The 19,969-nt window shown below is 48.2% G+C and overlaps 1 protein-coding gene across 1 annotated transcript in view; it reads right to left on the bottom strand.

Moving 5' to 3' along the window:
* Nucleotides 1-19,969, bottom strand: part of SPADH (spermadhesin family member) — a 30,444-nt gene that overhangs the window by 9,974 nt on the left and 501 nt on the right. The window contains exons 2-3 of the mRNA XM_063433822.1: nt 2,830-2,983; nt 1,522-1,751 (exon numbers count right to left, since the gene is read on the bottom strand). Coding sequence (XP_063289892.1) covers nt 1,522-1,750 — 229 coding nt within the window. The 5' untranslated portion in view covers nt 1,751; nt 2,830-2,983. The remainder of the gene's footprint in view (nt 1-1,521; nt 1,752-2,829; nt 2,984-19,969) is intronic.

Genomic DNA, 19,969 nt, shown 5'->3' with positions numbered 1-19,969 from the left:
CACTACAGAGACTGCGGGAGTACCACTACAGGGAGTGTGGGCGTAACACTACTGAGAGTGTGGGCGTTCCACTACTGAGAGTGTGGGCGTACCACTGCAGAGAGTGAGGGAGTACCACTGCAGAGAGGGAGGGAATACCACTGCAGAGAGTGAGGGAATACCACTGCAGAGAGTGAGGGAGTACCACTACAGGGTGTGTGGGCGTACCACTGCAGAGAGTGTGGGCATACCACTGCAGAAAGTGTGGGCATACCACTGCAGAGAGTTAGGACCTACCACTGCAGAGAGTGAGGACGTACCACTACAGAGAGTGAGGACGTACCACTGCAGAGAGTGAAGGCGTACCACTACAGAGAGTGCGGGAGTACCACTACAGAGAGTGTGGGCGTACCGCTGCAGAGAGTTAGGATGTACCACTGCAGAGAGTGAGGACATACCACTACAGAGAGTGAGGGAGTACCACTACAGAGAGTGTGGGTGTAACACTACAGAGAGTGAAGGCGTACCACTACAGAGAGTGAGGGCGTACCACTGCAGAGAGTAAAGGCGTACCGCTGCAGAGAGTGAAGGCGTACCTCTGCAGAGAGTGAGGGAGTACCACTGCAGAGAGTGTGAGCGTACCACTGCAGAGAGTGTGGGAGTACCACTGCAGAGAGTGAGGGTGCACCACTACAGAGAGTGAGGGTGCACCACTGCAGAGAGTGAGGGTGCACCACTGCAGAGAGTGAGGGAGTACCACCACAGAGAGTGTGGGTGTACCACTACAGAGAGTGTGGGCGTACCACTGCAGAGAGTGTGGGCGTACCACTGCAGAAAGTGTGGGCGTACCACTGCAGAGAGTTAGGGCGTGCCACTGCAGAGAGTGAGGACGTACCACTACAGAGAGTGTGGGTGTACCACTGCAGAGAGTGAGGACGTACCACTGCAGAGAGTGAGGGAGTACCACTGCAGAAAGTGGGGGAGTACCACTGCAGAAAGTGGGGGAGTACCACTGCAGAGAGTTAGGGAGTACCACTACAGAGAGTGGGTGAGCACCACTACAGAGAGTGAGAGAGTACCACTGGAGAGAGTGAGGACGTACCACTACAGAGAGTTAGGGGGTACAACTGCAGAGAGTGAGCGTGCACTGCCAAGTTTAGTATGCCAGATGAAGGGACACACCAACACAGCACATCCACTACTTTGGGCCACCAGGGAAGCAATCAAGGATTCAGTAACCCCATTAGGTTAAAGGAACACTCTAATATTAGGAATATAACCCTGTATTTCTAACATTAAAGTGTTCTACTATAGTGTTCACCCCCACCCCCAGGTAGTAAAAAAATATATATTCTATCATTCTTCTTAAAAAAGTTAGCAATTTACTTAACTTACAAATTCATTGCCAATACATAACAATTCTGATCTGACAATGGTAGCATGACGATTACCCCAACCAGTACATTTTGAATACACAATATTGTACAGATGTGTATATATTTATTCTCAGTATTATAATGCTCTCTGCTGTTACAGTATTACCTGGTATGTCGGTGATTGCACTGCGGGTTCTGTATTCAGCTAGGAAGCCTGTTCCTCGAGCAATGCTATCACTTCTGAATTCAATAGCCATAATATTGGAAGAAGAATAAAAACTGGTATTTTCAGCTCGGCAAATCTTTCCAAGAAGAATAGAGCTCTCTGGCGGTCCATCATATACCTTTACCCATTCGTGGTCACAGCTGGGACTTGTATTCTCACTATTGTTCATACTTAGAGGGATGAGATGAGATTATTGATGGCATACAGCAAACATTTATATTACACAAAACACAATTTATAATCTGCTCATACAAAATGTTACACACACCATAATTTTTTAAATTGAACGTATTAGTATGCCTGTCTGTCTATATTACTCATATATATGAATATTATGAAATCTATCTGTTTTTTAACACCTTTGCTTCTTTTTGTGCCCTTGCCAAATATTTAGAATGTATATACTTTCACCAGCATTACAATCACTTTTTCTACTAGAAAAGTGTTCTTTTTACTTTTGTAACTGCCACTTTAAGTTAGGCAGTCTTTTCTTAAAATCATATATTTCTGAACGACCAAGTCAAAATTTAGGCAGAAAAACGCTCATGTGTCTTAGACCATTTTTAGAACCATTTAATAAACACAAACTAAAAATAATTTCAGGAAGTTAAAAATAATATCAGGAAGTATTACTTTACTGAGAGGGTAGTGGACGCATGGAATAGGCTTTCAGCTGAAGTGGTAGAGGTTAACACAGTGAGGGAGTTTAAGCATGCGTGGGATGGGCATAAGGCTGTCCTAGACTTGAGATAAGGCCAGCGAAGAATGAAAGGATTTAGAAAATTGGGCAGACTAGATGGGCCAAACGGTTCTTATCTGCCATCACATTCTATGTGTCTATGATTTAAGGTTTGAAACAGACTAGAGACTTAAAAAAACCCAAACCAGAGCACTTAAAACTCCAATTTACTCATGCAGTTGCAGTTTGCATTTAGATACATCATATTAAGGACCAATAATGTATGTCATTATTGTACAAACAATTTCAGTTTAAATTAAAGTGGAAAAAAATGTCATGTCAATGCATTAAACTTGGAGAATTGTTAACAAATAAATTGATCAATAAGTCTAAATCAAATATACTCCCCCATCATCTGACAATCAATTTCTCGACATACATGACTATGCACTCCTTGTATGGAGAGTTCTGAGGAGGACAGGAGAACCTCCTCAAGGTTCTACTGCTCTTCATTACAAAAACTACAGTTTACGTGCAGTAGTTGCTTCTTATATTGTCCGAATACTTACAAAAAATTTAGGAACACAAGCTCCACATAGGTATTTGGCGCCGTCCGGATAACCCACACACAAGTAGCATTTTTCAAGTAGTGATTTGGATAGAGATGACTGGATATAAAGCCTGATGATTGTGTTAAGGAACCTCCACATGTGTAATTCTGGTCTGGAATGACATAACCACATGACATATATATAATATGATACACCGTGCTGTGGCACTAAAGGCTTTTTGGAGCATTTTCCACTGTGTGTCTATTTATTGATTTTAGAAGATTTCGTAATAAAGGATTTTTTATACGGAGAACAAGCAGTGGTCCAATTATCTCAGAATCGCTATATTTTGTTTTTTTTATAAATATATCTCCATGGGCTGATTAACGCTTTGGTGGCACTAAAGGCCATGTCATAAATTTGAGCGCTCTGTGATGTTTTATCTCCTCAGCATGTTAAAACGAATAGAAATCCTCTGACGTCCCCCCCGAAATTAGGAAGTATTTGCAGATATGTTCTAACACAGACTACCAGTTAGTATGTTAAAAAGGTCCATAGTTTCTGGAGATTTGTCTCTAGCAACAGTTTGGTGAGGCCTTGAGGCATCCTATCCACTGATTGACAGTTTGAAGCACAGTTTGAGTGTCCCTTTCAGAGACACACATACACACAGCACATCCTCTAATTAGGTCACCAGGAAATCAGAGAGCCTACGCAGGATTTTCACATCATATTTACTCATGCCCTATGTTTAACAGATATGTATTTGTGAGGTATGATCAATAAATTAAAATTTGGAAATCCACAAATTTTATCTTGTAACGGGTGTCTCCATGTTAGCTGCCTTCTGTCATTGCTATAAACATTGGCCTTTGCACCTGGCAGTCAGCATTGTGAACGTATACAGAGAATAGGAGAAACGTTTCCCTTTCTCCTCCTTATGTGCAATGTATACCCTGGCCTTGTCTTGTCTGAGCTGGATTGTTATGTCAGTTGCTAAATATTAAATATAAAAGTAAAAGAAAACAAAGCTTTTCGTAAAAAAGGTTAATACAAATTACTAGTGGTTTTCAGTTTGTTTGTTTTTTATTCAATGATGTAAATTCCCGAGACGTGGAACGTACACCATCGGAATATATATCCTGTAGTTTAGATAAGTCAGAACATGGGTTTGTTGACGTGCAAAGTTGAAGGTGTACGTACTGGGAGTTCAGGTGACCCACAAGGTCGTATATAGTAAAGATATCAAACACAGTTACTAATAAAACCTCTGCAAGAGGTATATCCTGAGAAACAAAACAAAAAAATAAACAAAAAACAAAACAAAAACGTAAAAGGCAATGAATATCTAAATGTACTAATTTCTCCCTTTCTGACATTATCTCTGTAAATTGGGGGATATCCCTTTAGATGAGCACAACACAGAATAGTGAGATTTTTGCAGAAAAATATAAAAGTATATTACTTTATTAAGAAAAATTAGATTAAGATAGCTATTTTCAAGCGCATTAACACAGGTGTGCATTTTCACAGGATTAGGGTTATGCAAAACATATCACATGACCTTATGTAAACTTTTAACCAATTTTTCTTAACCCATTGCAGGGCACAAAAGAGCAGCTTGGAGGGAGAACCTATTTTGGAATTCCTATTCAGTTCATTATTTATATTTGTTTGTGTGCATGCATGACATTCCTTAATCTGTATTTTTTTTAAAATATAAATTCTGATCTTTAAGGCAGCACCACTGCTAAAGAAACACATGTTTTTTTCTGTGTATATTTGGAATCCAGACCAGATTCCTATCGAGCTGAGCACCCCACCCATTCATTATAGGTGCTCCTTTTGGAGGAACCATAAATTTGAGGAAAGTCTCTGGAATCAGTTTATGCATTAAGAATTGTAGTTAGCATGTTAATCTCCCATGTTGAAATTTGTGTAGGAGCCGCCGATATTAGGTTCCTGTGGCATAGTCATGGGACTAACACAATATCGTTATATGGTATAACTGAATCCCCATATATGTTTGCTAAGATAGGTGATTTTAAGTAGCCCTGTAAAATTTAAACTGTATTTTGTTGTGTTCGCTGTTCTTTAATCTGTATTATGCTCTTTGTATTAGAGACTCTAGACTGCCTCTGACTCACTCTATTTTAAATGCATTTCAGAATTAAGGCCTGCATACTTTGCAGCCTGGACCCAAGTTCTTAACTGCAACACCAGAGGGGTCAGAGAGCACTCGGAGGTTCCAGGCTGGTATACCACAAGACTGCTGGACGCCATATTGGCTGCTCGGAGAGGAGAGGGGCAAAGTCTAAAACCAGCTTAGCATGTGGTCCCGAGGAAGCCACTCTAGTTTATCCAATATGTCACACTGGATCCTGGCTATGCCTGTAGAAGGCATATCACCTACTCAACATAACATTTCTGCTGTGATAAGACTAGCCGGACGTTCTATTTTATGATGAATATCACAGCTACATGCAATTATACTACCCATATTCCTTTTCTGACAACAACTACACAAGAACTGTTGGCGTCAGTTACATTTTCAATATGCTGTTATTTTTTCTCTTTACTGTACTATCTTATTGTCGCTCTGACACCTAGTGGCGATATTTAATACACGTTTTTCCACTTTTTCTTACTCTTTCTTCTTTATAATCAGTAGCGTGGTAGTAATAAATTAGAAGGGTTTATAAGAATGTATGTTTTGCAGATTTGATCATTTTGTTTTTGAAATTACTAGTTTTAGAGTTTTGTTTATATTTTTTCACTTTTAATTGAAGAGGTTGGTTTTCAGTGTAAATGTACATGTTAACTATTTTTCCCATTTGGGTCACATTCTCCTATTGTCACTTAAAATAAATACACAACTAGCATTGCAACATTTGAGCTAAATTACCAGTCTTACATAATTAGTGAGTGTGACTCACAAGTTAACTCACAAGTTAGAGCATGGACTGCAGAATGATAACAGAACCATATTAAAAAAAAACCTTCACGGTGGGGGCGGAGCCTGACCTCAGAGGAAGATGGACGCCTGATTCCCGAGCTCTCTCTCCCCACAGCACGCTAATCCACTAACATCGACACCCCTGTTAGTCACAACCATCTACAAACAACATTGAACGGTGCCACTCACCCTACCCAACCTCCGACACCATGGGCGGTGGGAAGAAAAAACGGGATCAAACCCCGTCGGTAGCAACTCTCTTCCGTACGCCGACCACCTCACAGAGGCCTACTAACTCCCAACCAACAGAAGAGGATGACTCTGAACCCGAGGATACCGTCCCCTCATCGGACACAACAGCCCCACTCACCATCGGGGTACTCCGTGGCATGCTCCGCGAGGCCACCGCCGACATCAAAACCCACGTGGCCGCGGAAATCACCAAACAGCTTGAGGACCTCAAAGCTGAAGTGACCACCCTAGCTTCCAGCACAGACCAGGCGGAGACCCGCATATCTAAACTAGCGTCTACCACACAGGAACATGCCCAAGACATCGCATATTTCCATGGCAAAATTTCAGCTCTAGAGGCCGGCATGGAGGACCTGAATAATAGGTCGCGGAGAAATAATATCCGCATCCGCGGCCTACCCGAGGCGGTCTCCCACGAGCAACTACTACCCACGCTTAAAGCCATATTTCAAAGGATGGCCCCGGACCTCACACCCATCGACCTGGAAATAGATAGGGCTCACCGGGCCTTGAAACCGCCCAACCTTAACCAAACTATCCCGAGGGACGTCATCACCCGCCTCCACCATTTCACGGCAAAGGAAAAATTAATCCAGGCGGCCAGACACGAACAGCCCAAATACAAAGACACCATGCTCACCTTTTTTCAGGACCTCTCACCGCTAACGTTGAAGAAGCGGAGAGACCTCAAACCCCTCACTATGGCCCTCCACCAACAAGGGCTGAAATACATGTGGGGCCATCCCTTCAAGTTGATTGTCAGAAAGGACGAACAAACCCACATACTCCTGCATCCAGCAGAGATGGGGCCCTTTGCGGACTCGCTGGGAGTCCAACTGTTGCAAAACACCCCCGCCTTCCGACGAGAGACCGACGCCCGCCAAGACACCAGGTCCCGCTCTCCACGTCCCCCTAAAAAGAAAAGATCACAGCCACGGGAACCGGAGACCAGCAACGCTTCGCAAGATTGGTAACCGCAACACTTCCCTGACCCCAGCATTACCTGCACCAAGATAACACTCACCACAACCCTGCATGACACACCAGACGCCCTGCTACCCGATGAACACACCCTCTGCTGAACGAGACCTCAAACTTCCACCTGCCCCGATCATTGATCTTATGGTCAGGCCTGGGAAACGCTCCCCCGAACTCTCCACTACGACTACACCACAGACACCATCCCGGGCCCATATGACTCACCTGCCGAGCCCGGGAAGAGGAACTCTACCACCGGACTATGCCAAGATATAGCAAGTATACCAGGGGACCTTGGGGTGGGACCGGAGGGACTTGGGGTGGGGGGTCCACGGGGTAATGTATGTGGATCGAGATCCCTGAAATTATGGCACAATCCCTTAGCCACCTGGGGTGCATACTCACGCTTTCCTGTTAGGACCATTGGATTACTCCCCCGACAGGTGCCCCGACCCGACCCCCTGTCACTTCTTGCCCCATAGTCTCTCCACGCACCCAAAGTAGGCCTACTAAGAGACCGGAGCGTACTGCCACTAGCCAAGATAGGAGGATCACCCCCCACAGCTCTCAATGCCCAAGACCACGATAGACGGCTGGGTAACAAGACTGGACCCTAACCCCCCCATTATTATAGCACTATAAAATAGAAGGGAAACAATATTTACATATAATACAAAAATCTAACAAAAATAAATAAATAAAATAAAATAAACTATAATAAATAATAAAAGAAAAAAAAAAAAGAACAATAAAAATTATAAAAAATAAACAAGAAATAGGGTGGGGGAGGAGACAAAGAAGGGGGAGAATCAATCAATAAATAAATAAGTAAATAACAAAAAAAAAAAAAAAAAAAAACATAAAAAAAAAAAAAAAACATTTATAATACCATAGAAACCAATAACAGGATGTTACATAGGGGAGCATATACGTTATACGGATAAGGGAAAGGAAGGGTGAAATCTACATCCCCAGGTATGCCTCTATCTGGGGGAGTGAGACCACTGGGGTACACGGCTGCTCCCTGTGGACTCCCTCACTCCTGACGGATCCCTACCTAACTCATGTCTTACCTGGAAACAGGGAGATGACCTTGAGACATTCGGGACAGGCCCCAGAATAGGGAGCAGCTCTTGGGAAGGGGGGAGCAGACACTAAGATACACCTTTGGGGTACACCCGGTTCGGGTGCCTCTGACCCACCTACAGGGAGACTGTCGCTCCGGACGGATGTGGAGGGTCTAGGGCTCCATGTGGTGTCCTCACCCGTCTGGGGCTCCACATGGTGTCCTCACCCGCTCACACACTACAACCCGACGAACCCAACAATACTAGCCCTCCCGACCTACCGGGGTGATATGACCCCGACCTTAGAAATTATACTTTAAACCAACCCTAGAGAGGGGTCTGCTCTCATAACCCTCCTAACCTGCTCTAACACTCCATGCCCTACTGACTAAGCCCAAACATAGGTACTGGGTAAACAAGAAGTCACTAATGCTGAGTGCCGTAACTCCTGACTTGGCGCCCCTACACCTTGATATCTATTGTCTATGCACACAACTGCGGGTAAATGCAACCTATAATCCCTACTTGTTCAATGTTGTTAATTACTGTTCAGTTATGCCTTTTGAATGCTTTTATTTTTATGTTTGTTCCAGTCCGGAATAGCACTTCACCCCCAGAAGCTGAAAACAACGGACTCGACATGGGACTGACCCCACTTCAATGACGCACCTCACAGACCATCATCCCCACATCGAGACACCCATCCCGGACGCCAACTGACTTCTATCTCCCACTTGTGACTCCACAGAGAAACCACTCCCGGCACTACCTAGGACCGTTATCTTGAGAAACCTACAACCGTGAGTGTACCACACCACTGCGTGCTGGGGGGGGAGGACAGAGGGAATGTGAAAACCTTCCTCCTCTCCCCCCAGACTTACACAAACGCCCACGACAGGGCACGAAGCACATACGACCCCTCACCCCTCAGGCAACACCAACACCCCCCCAAACAACACCACCTGGCTAGTACTCTATAAGACCAGGGATTCTACAGACCCGATTCCCCACACCCTTACCCTCCAGCCCAAGACGTTACACCCCCACCCTTCCCTTGCCTCACAGCCCTCCCTCGCAACTAAGCTACCACTCCTCTCGAGGACCACCCCGTCCCACCGTACCCCCACCACACCCATAACACCTGAAATGCCTAGGACACTCTCGTGTATATCACTTAACTGCAAAGGCCTCAACAACCCAGCTAAAAGACACCAACTTTTGAGATGGGCAACCCACTCGCGAGCGGAACTAATCCTCCTCCAAGAAACACATTACGTTGACTCTAGACCCTTTCCTTTACGCAACAAACACTACACCACATGCCATCTAGCTAATTCCCATCACGGGAAAAACAACGGAGTGGCCATCCTGATCCACAAATCCTGTCCGATTCACTTCACGCGCTCTATCCCGGACCCCCAAGGCAGATACCTCACAATAGTGGGACATCTGGGGACCCACAAATACGCGATCACTTCCATTTACGCTCCCAATACCCCTGACCCGTCCTTCTGGTCGACCCTCAGGGCACACTTAAAACTATTTAGCTCCCACCACCTGGTTGTAGGTGGGGACTTTAATGCGACTATGGCCCCTGAATTTGACCGAAAACGCCCCACGCTCCACACGAAAAGGTCCACCCCCCACCCAACGAGACTGGACAAATTACTCCACACAAACCTCCAGGACGTATGGAGACTACAACACCCCAACACCCTAGACTTCTCATTTTACTCGCATCCCCACACCTCATACTCTAGAATTGACATGTTCCTAATCTCCCCCTCCCTGCTACCCCAGGTCACAAACTCAACAATAGGCACCATTGCATGGTCCGACCATGCAGAAATCTCCCTTGAAATGGACATTCCCCTAGCGTCCAGGCCCTGGAATTGGAGATTAAACCCCACTCTACTGCAAAACCCTGACATCACGAGGGACACACGCGCAACCATAGAAAACTACTTTACCGAAAACTCACACTCGGTCACCTCAACCAGCTCCCTGTGGGCAGCACACAAGGCAGTGGTTAGGGGCACACTGGTTGAACAGGCCACCAGGCTAAAAAAAAAGAAGCTCAGAGAACTGGAACACCACATATCCTCCTTGAGAACCGCCTCGGCCCAACACAAACTAGACCCCTCCTCAGACAAGCTGGCCCAAATAAAGATCCACCAACAGGCTATCAAATCCTTCATGGCCAAGGACTCCCAAAAGGCGCTCTTGTGGACTAAACAACTCTATTATGATAAGTCCAATAAAGCGGACCCACCACAACGGAAGAAATTGCCCTCATAATTAAATCAATCAAACCTCATAAATGCCCAGGTCCGGATGGCTTCACGGGCCAATACTACAAATCATTTTCGGCTGCCCTCCTTCCACACCTCGCCTCGCTTTACAACTCGCTACTCCAAGGTGAGGCCCTACCTGACGATATGCTGCGGTCAAACATCAGCCTCATCCCGAAACCAAACAAGACACTCACCGACCCAGGCCACTATAGACCGATATCCCTCCTCAACGTAGACATCAAAATCTTCACGAAACTCCTGGCGAACCGCATCCAACACTCCCTACCCAAATTAATCCACCCCGACCAGGTGGGATTTATCCCCTCGAGACAGGCCAATGATAATACCAGACGCACTTTAGATCTCATTTGGGTAGCAACACACCGGAAGATCCCGACCCTTCTATTGTCCATGGATGCCGAAAAGGCATTTGATCGCCTCCTTTGGCCTTTCCTATTTACCACCCTCAGGAAATTTGGATTCCCCGAACCCCTGATAGAGGCCCTGTCTTCTCTCTATAACAACCCAACGGCCACCCTCCTTATACCCAACTCCATCTCAACATCAATTACGATTAAAAATGGCACCAGACAGGGCTGCCCTCTCTCCCCGCTCCTCTTCGCCCTCTCCCTTGAACCCCTCCTGCAAAAAATTCGTGATTCCCCATTAATCACCGGTCTCATTGTGAGACAAAAGGAGTACAAAATATCGGCCTATGCCGACGATATCCTCCTCACACTTACAAACCCTCTACAATCCATACCTCCCCTACTGGCACTACTGGACGAGTACGCTGCAGTCTCGGGGTACAAATTAAACCTAGACAAAACGGAATCTCTCCCAATCGGAATCCCAGAACATGACCTGAATGACCTAGGACGCTCACACCCTTTTAGGTATAACGACACCAGCATCCGGTACCTCGGCATACTCCTACCGGCTAACCCCGACTCCACATACGAATTAAACTACCCCCCCTTAATCCAAAAAGCCTATACGGACCTCCAGACCTGGAACACCATGCCTATCTCATGGATGGGGAGGATAGCCTCCGTTAAAATGAATCTACTCCCCAGATTCCTGTACCTATTTCAGACCCTACCCGTCCCTATCTCCCGAAAGGACTTCAAAGCACTTCAGACGAAAATCGACAATTTCATTTGGTCTAACAAAAAACCCAGAATAAAAAGATCCACGATGTACAAAACCACGAAAACAGGCGGACTGGGGCTCCCCAACTTCCTACACTATTTCCAGGCGGCCCACTTGACACAAATACAACACCTACACGCCCCCCAAGGACTTAAATTATGGGTGGACCTCGAACACGATCTGTTGGGTGGGGACCACCCCTCACTGCTCCTCTGGGTTCCCAAACATTCCAGACCCGCCACTCCACAAACGCCCCCAGCCCTTAACACCTCTTTCCAGGTATGGGACAAGACCGTACCACATACCCGACTTGTCAACTCCCCCTCACCCCTAACCCCAATCCTCCGGAACAAACAATTCCCTCCCGGCATGAATCCCAGGGACTTCGCACATTTCGAAGACAACAAACTCTACCGCTTCTACCACTTCTTTCGATCCAACCAGCTGCTCCAATTCCCAGATCTGCCCAGGCACACACCACTGAACACCTTTGACCACTTTAGATACCTCCAGATCCGCAGCTTCCTACAACACCCCCTTCACTCCGCCACGGCCACCGCTACCCAGACCCAATTCGAAAGAGACTGCTTACACACCCCGATACGCAAAGGCCAAATCTCCTTCATCTACCTCCAACTAAACTCCTCCTCCCCGTCAGAAGCACTCGCATACACCAAAGCGTGGGAAAGGGACATCGGCCCCCCCAATAACCCATCAGACTGGTCGGCAATATGGGAAGCAACTGCATCCCTAACCATATACGTTAACCATAGAGAACAGGCCTATAAAACGCTCCTCCGATGGTACCTGACGCCCCTACGGATGAAACAAATGAAATGCTCGACCACGGACGATTGCTGGAAGGGCTGTGGGTCACAGGGCACCTACATTCATGTCTGGTGGCACTGCCCACACATCGCACAACTCTGGACGAAAATCGCAGACCTAGCATCAGCTCTCCTTCATACTGAGATCCCTCTTGATCCGTGGGTCTGGTTACTATCCAAACCCCATCCCCCCCTATTTAGGGCACAAAACAAACTACTCGCTAAAATCGCCTTGGCCGCGCGGCGTACAATCGCCGAACAATGGGGCAACAAAAACATTCCCACCATGGACACAGCTATTAAGAAAATAGAGGAAGCCAGGGAAATGGACAATCTCTCGGCCCTACTTCACGACACAACCCACCACCACAACAAAATATGGGACCCCTGGATCATATATAGGCTGACCCACCCCTAAACTTTCCCAACTCCTACAGACATCAGCCGTCCTACTCCTCTACGACCCCTCCAAGATACCACTTCTCCGACCTCCCCTAACCCCCTCACCCCCCACCGACCCCCCATGCAATTTCGCCAGACCACTGGCAATCGACCCACCAATGTTATTCCCAACCTAAACTGACACTTCAACCCCTGCCTCACACAACTGAAGATTCTCCAATGGAAACGAGGGTACCACGCCCCCCCCAAGACACCGACCCCTCACCACCCGAAACCTTCAAAGGGCCAACACCCCCACGCCCCTCTCCCCATAACTTTCACCACAAGGCCCCCACCGCCCTGGAAGGGCTCTTGTCCCGAAACGGCCACCACAGATCACTGACGCCGACAACTCATGGCCCACCCACAGCGACCAACCCCGCACCAGACCGCGAGAGGCCGGTCTCATGGAGACCACAGAGATACACGAGCGGACACGCAACCCCCCCATCTCCCAACTACCCTACCCACCACTGTTACCCCCCCAGACACATAGGGTACTAACCTAAATAAACAATCACTGAGCGACAGCTCACCCCCATGACACCCTCAAGACCATCAGACAACGTCAGCTAAAGAGACCAACGTTAAAGGACTGTTACAAAACTGTTACAAAAACCTTATTGCACTGTGTACCTTTAAATGCTATTTTCGCCTTTCTGACTTATGTGCAGTCGTTGGGATGGTTCAGCACGAATCCTTTGTGTAAACGTATAGGTGGCCGCCATTTCGGGACTTTGCACGTGTTCGCGGCCATCTTACGTACGAACAGCGGTGTTTGCCAGCAATCGTCTGGAACTAAAAACGGAGACGCGCACAGGCGAACACCGCTGAGACCTCCAGGATAGCATAACTTCGTGCTGGACCTACCGAACGGCCCACCGTTCGGTAGGACGATTACCCTTCGCATGGGGAGCACAGCGACCCCCAGGATAACTATGGATGGCCATGGGTTCGTGGAGTTTTCCCGTACGAACGGAGACCGACCGCAAGGCCTAAACGTGTGGAACTATTTTCGGCCAGAAAGTCTGTGCGGTCGGTCAAAACTTTGAAAGCCCCTAACTCCTGAACCGTCCATCCGAACGGGTTGGTTTTCGGATATGTTGCTCCCCTGAACAAGATCTGTACAGCGGTGTAGGATTTAAAGGGGTACCCCCTGGTTTCGGGGTACATCCAGAACTTGGTTAAAAATATGTACTGTATAATTGGGTTAACTGTTTATCTGAGGGGAGGAGATGTGTGGGAGGTACCCAATATGTGATTGGTGATTTTATGCCTCCCCCTGGGAGTATCCTGTTTACATGTAACCAGAATAAAAAGCAGGCTGGTCAGCCCAGTCCTCAGTTCTTGCTTGACCCTCAAATCGCTGCTTTGACTCGTTTTGTGGGTAGAAAGGTATCCTAGCTATGCTATAGCTAGTGGGATGATTCCACACTTACAGGACTCGTATGGAATACTATGGAAATCGGCTCTCTCCTCTCCAGCAACTAGGAGTCCAGACGACTAAACGGTCCAGCTCTCAGCTAGCCTAAGGGTAACCGTAACATTTGGTGGCAGCGGCGGGATGATTCTGGATATCCTAGGAGAGGCACGGAACGGATGGAGAGCACCTACGCAAAATTGAAACGTACAACCCTGAAAGATTTACTGGAAAGCAGAGGAAGGCACGCCAGCAACCGGCCAAAGAGGGAACTGATCGCAGAATTGACAGAACTGGATCAAAGCTCCACAATGGCGGAAACACCAATCACGGATGATGATGCAAAGGCAAGAATTGTTCGGGGGAGGCTTCCCTTATACGGGCCAAACCCATCTATAGAACTGATACAGCAATTGATGCTGGAGGCAGACGCGGATTTACAAAAGACCCGAGCCTACAACGTTGAAATGGCCAACGCACAACGCACTGCTGAAGCCCCACAAGTAATCGTTCCTGTTGAAACTGCTGGGAAGCCTAAAATACCCTTTGCGGCATTCCGATCCTTCCTGGAGAGCGAGACAGGAATTGATGAGTACTTGGCAGACTTCGAAAGGCAATGCGCCCTGCACCAGATTCCCACCAGAGAGTGGCCCACGATCTTGTCTGGGAAGCTATCCGGGCGAGCCCTGGAAGCTTTTCGTACCTTGGGTGCTGAGGAAGTGACACAGTATGAACGAGTTAAAGAGACTCTGCTAAGACGATACGCGGTAACTCCAGACACGTATCGCCGGCAGTTTCGGGGCACGAAAAAGAAGCCTAACGATACACATATGGAATGGGCGCACCGAATGCGGAGAGCGGTAAATCACTGGATGAACGGAAGTAAAGCTGTGACTGGTGAGGAAATTTTACAATTATTCCTCTTAGAACATTTTTACGATGGCATGGAACAAAAAGGGAGGGAGTGGCTGCGAGACAGGCGACCTTCCACTCTAGAAGAAGCGGCCAAATTAGCTGATGAACACTATGACTCACGTCTTCACGAGTCCACAAACTACCGGGCTCCAGCACGGGTTGAGCCCAGAGAGGTTTACCGTGCACCTCCTCGTACGGAGTTCCGGGCCCCGGTACCCGCCGGGCCCCCCAGACACTCAGGGCCATCCAATAACAATTTTGATCGTCCTAGGCCCACTTGCCACCGATGCAAGCAACCAGGGCATTTCATGGCTAACTGCCCTCTGGGCACGCACCAGACGCCCAGGAATTACAATTACCCCTCTGGGCCATACCGTCCTGCCCGAGCCCTCTGTGTTAACCAGGAGGCCCCTATGGAGGAATATTTGGGGCCGCTTCACGAGGCAGACCCGGTATATGCGGCTTCGGATAACCGACAGCACCATCGGCAGAAGGTATGGCTCGAAGGGCGATCTACCGAGGGGTTGAGAGACACAGGGGCTACCATAACACTGGTACAGAGTCATTTGGTGCCAGAACACAAGCGGTCAGGGCAGACCGTAGCCGTTAGAGTGGCGGGAGGGGATGTGTACAAAGTTCCGACCGCTAAAGTACATCTTGATTGGGGAGCGGGGAAAGGAGCTGTGAACGTGGGTATAATGGACCATTTACCTGCTGAAGTACTACTGGGCAACGATTTAGGCCCCATGACTTCTGCCTATGCACCAGCATATAACAACGAAGCGAACCCAGTGACTACCCGAGCACAAGCCCGGACGGACCGAGAACCCTCACCAGTGCGGGAGACCCAGGTAAGACCAACCCCGACTTCTCTTGACCTGTTAGACCCCATACCCTGGGACACCCCAGTTACTTTCGAGACCGAGTCTAGGACTGACCCGACATTACAAAAATACCGGGAACGAGCAGAGACAGGGGGGAGCGGGGCAGATAACGAAACTTTTCTATGGGAAAAAGGGAAACTATACCGCTTGACAGAGAAAAAGGGACAACGTAGGCGACAGCTGGTAGAACCCCACAAATACCGTTGGGAAATCCTCAAAATAGGACACGACATCCCCTTGGCAGGTCACTTAGCTATAACACGTACGCTACACCGCATTACCCACACATTCTTTTGGCCAGGAGTACACGCTGACGTTAAGAATTACTGTAATACTTGCGATGTATGTCAACGAGTGGGAAGGCGAGGCGATCACCCTAAAGCCCATCTAGTCAATATGCCCATTGTAGAGGAACCCTTTAGCAGGGTTGCTATTGACCTAGTAGGACCACTGGCCACCCCTAGTCCCTCCGGTAAGCGCTACATCCTTACCGTAGTAGACTACGCTACCAGGTACCCCGAGGCAGTCGCCCTATCCAACATCCAAGCGGATACGGTAGCGAATGCCCTGGTACAAGTGTTCTCCCGGGTAGGATTTCCAAAAGAAATTCTATCCGACCGGGGCACCCAATTCACAGCAGAATTGACCCAACAACTCTGGCAGGTTTGCAAAATTAAATCCCTCCTGAGCTCACCCTATCACCCCCAAACGAACGGACTTTGTGAGAGGTTTAACGGAACCCTCAAACAAATGCTCAAAACGTTCACACAGGAGTACCGAGATTGGGAAAGTTTTCTGCCGCATCTCCTATTTGCGTATCGGGAGGTGCCCCAGGAAACGACAGGGTTCTCTCCCTTTGAGTTACTCTACGGACGAAAGGTACGGGGCCCCCTAAACCTGATCCGGGAACACTGGGAAGGAGAGACGGAAACGGACGGTGTCCCTATTGTGCCATACGTATTGGAACTCAGGGACCGCATGGAGCAGCTAGCCAAGTCAGTGCAGGCTAACCTCCAGTCGGCCCAGAGAAGACAGAAGGTATGGTACGATAGGGGGGCCCGAAGGAGAATCTTTACCGTAGGACAAAAGGTGTTAGTACTTAAGCCGGTAAAGACAGACAAATTACAAGCATCATGGCAGGGCCCATACCAGATCGTAGAAAAAAGGGGCGACACCACTTATGTTATAGCCAGTTGTCACGACAACAACCTTAGGAAGACATTCCATGTGAACATGCTCAAGGAATACTTGGAGCGACCCGAGAACGTGACCGCCGTATGTTGTCCTCCCCAGGAAGACCCCGACAGTCTACCCATTCCCGACTTACTGGAAAAGAGTCCACCCACAGGGGTAGTGACCCAGGTTCAGATAGGAGACCGACTTAGCCCCACTGAAAGGGAGCAGCTCAATACACTCCTCCAGTCCAAGCACCTCACGTTCTCTCAGAAACCAGGGTACACCACCTTAACTACCCACCAGGTCGATACCCCCGGGCAAACACCCTTACGCCAACCCCCGTATCGCATCCCCGAGGCAGTTAGAGCCGGAATGAAGAAGGAGATAGATGAGATGCTCCAACTCAGGGTGATTGAGCCCTCCGATAGTCCCTGGGCCTCCCCGGTTGTCCTGGTACCCAAGAAAGATGGGACAACCCGGTTCTGTGTAGACTATCGGAGACTCAATGAAAAAACAGTAACAGACGCCTACCCTATGCCCAGGGTCGACGAGCTACTTGATCGCATAGCCAGGGGAAATAACCTGACCACTATCGACCTCTGTAAGGGTTACTGGCAGATTCCCCTGGCCCCGGAGGCTATCCCCAAGTCGGCCTTCGTCACCCCCTTCGGCCTATACCAGTTTAAGGTAATGCCGTTTGGGATGAAGAACGCCCCCGCTACATTCCAGCGCTTGGTGGATAGACTCCTGGATGGCTTCCAGGGTTTTGCCTGTGCATACCTGGACGACATAGCGATTCACAGTGAGTCCTGGGAGGATCACTTAGCTCATGTAGGAATGGTTCTGGATCAGATCCGGGCGGCTGGCCTGACTCTGAAACCAGAAAAATGTCACTTTGGGATGGCCGAGGTACAGTACCTGGGTCATCGGGTGGGGTGCGGAAAACAGCAACCAGAGCCGGGCCAAGATAGAAGCTGTTGCCAACTGGCCCACCCCCATCACTAAAACCCAGGTTTTAGCCTTTCTGGGCACAGCAGGGTACTACAGACGATTTGTACCCGACTACAGCACACTTGCCAAACCCCTGACTGACTTGACCAAGAAAAACTTACCTCGACAGGTCCTGTGGTCTCCCCACTGTGAAACGGCTTTTCAGGCCCTCAAAAATGCTTTGGTTAATGCTCCTGTCTTGGCGGCCCCAGCCCTTAACAAACGTTTTATCGTCCATACAGACGCTTCCATGTTCGGGCTGGGAGCCGTCCTTAGCCAAGTAGGTGAAGATGGAGGGGAGCATCCAGTGGCCTACATCAGCCGGAAGCTCCTGCCCCGTGAAGTCAGTTATGCAGCGATCGAAAAGGAGTGTTTGGCCTTGGTATGGGCATTAAAGAAATTGACTCCCTATTTATATGGACAAGAGTTCACTCTGGTCACCGACCATAACCCGTTGGTGTGGCTAAACCGGGTCTCTGGAGATAACGGCAGGTTATTACGTTGGAGCTTATCATTGCAACCCTTCAATTTCACCATTTCCTACCGACCCGGAAAACAGAATGGCAATGCGGATGGGTTGTCCAGACAAACGGACCTCAGCCCAGCATAACCAGCGGTCTGGACAGCCTTAGTCTGCCCCGAAAAGGGGTCAGACGGTGTCTGCCAGAGTGTTCCACAAAAAGGGAGCACTGTTACAAAACTGTTACAAAAACCTTATTGCACTGTGTACCTTTAAATGCTATTTTCGCCTTTCTGACTTATGTGCAGTCGTTGGGATGGTTCAGCACGAATCCTTTGTGTAAACGTATAGGTGGCCGCCATTTCGGGACTTTGCACGTGTTCGCGGCCATCTTACGTACGAACAGCGGTGTTTGCCAGCAATCGTCTGGAACTAAAAACGGAGACGCGCACAGGCGAACACCGCTGAGACCTCCAGGATAGCATAACTTCGTGCTGGACCTACCGAACGGCCCACCGTTCGGTAGGACGATTACCCTTCGCATGGGGAGCACAGCGACCCCCAGGATAACTATGGATGGCCATGGGTTCGTGGAGTTTTCCCGTACGAACTTTGAAAGCCCCTAACTCCTGAACCGTCCATCCGAACGGGTTGGTTTTCGGATATGTTGCTCCCCTGAACAAGATCTGTACAGCGGTGTAGGATTTAAAGGGGTACCCCCTGGTTTCGGGGTACATCCAGAACTTGGTTAAAAATATGTACTGTATAATTGGGTTAACTGTTTATCTGAGGGGAGGAGATGTGTGGGAGGTACCCAATATGTGATTGGTGATTTTATGCCTCCCCCTGGGAGTATCCTGTTTACATGTAACCAGAATAAAAAGCAGGCTGGTCAGCCCAGTCCTCAGTTCTTGCTTGACCCTCAAATCGCTGCTTTGACTCGTTTTGTGGGTAGAAAGGTATCCTAGCTATGCTATAGCTAGTGGGATGATTCCACACTTACAGGACTCGTATGGAATACTATGGAAATCAGCTCTCCCCTCTTTAGCAACTAGGAATCCAGACGACTAAACGGTCCAGCTCTCAGCTAGCCTAAGGGTAACCGTAACAAGGACATCTTATTCACGAGCCATGGTTATCCCGGCCTCTTTCTCTCCGGCTCAGACAAGCCAAATCCTTACTCACTCAAATATGTGAATTGTACTTGTACCCCTCCCCTCTTTTTATTCTGTACCCCACATTAACAGTTGAAAACTTGAAAATAAAGAATTTTGAAAAAAAAAAAAAAAAAAAAACCTTCACACATGGAATAGCATGAGATGTATAAAGTATCTGCTAAAAAGGCT

This window comes from Pelobates fuscus, chromosome 10 (genome assembly GCF_036172605.1).
Source record: "Pelobates fuscus isolate aPelFus1 chromosome 10, aPelFus1.pri, whole genome shotgun sequence".
NCBI classification, from domain to species: Eukaryota; Metazoa; Chordata; class Amphibia; order Anura; family Pelobatidae; genus Pelobates; species Pelobates fuscus.
Note: the sequence above shows the minus strand (reverse complement) of the source record. Positions and strands in the feature narration are given on the sequence as shown.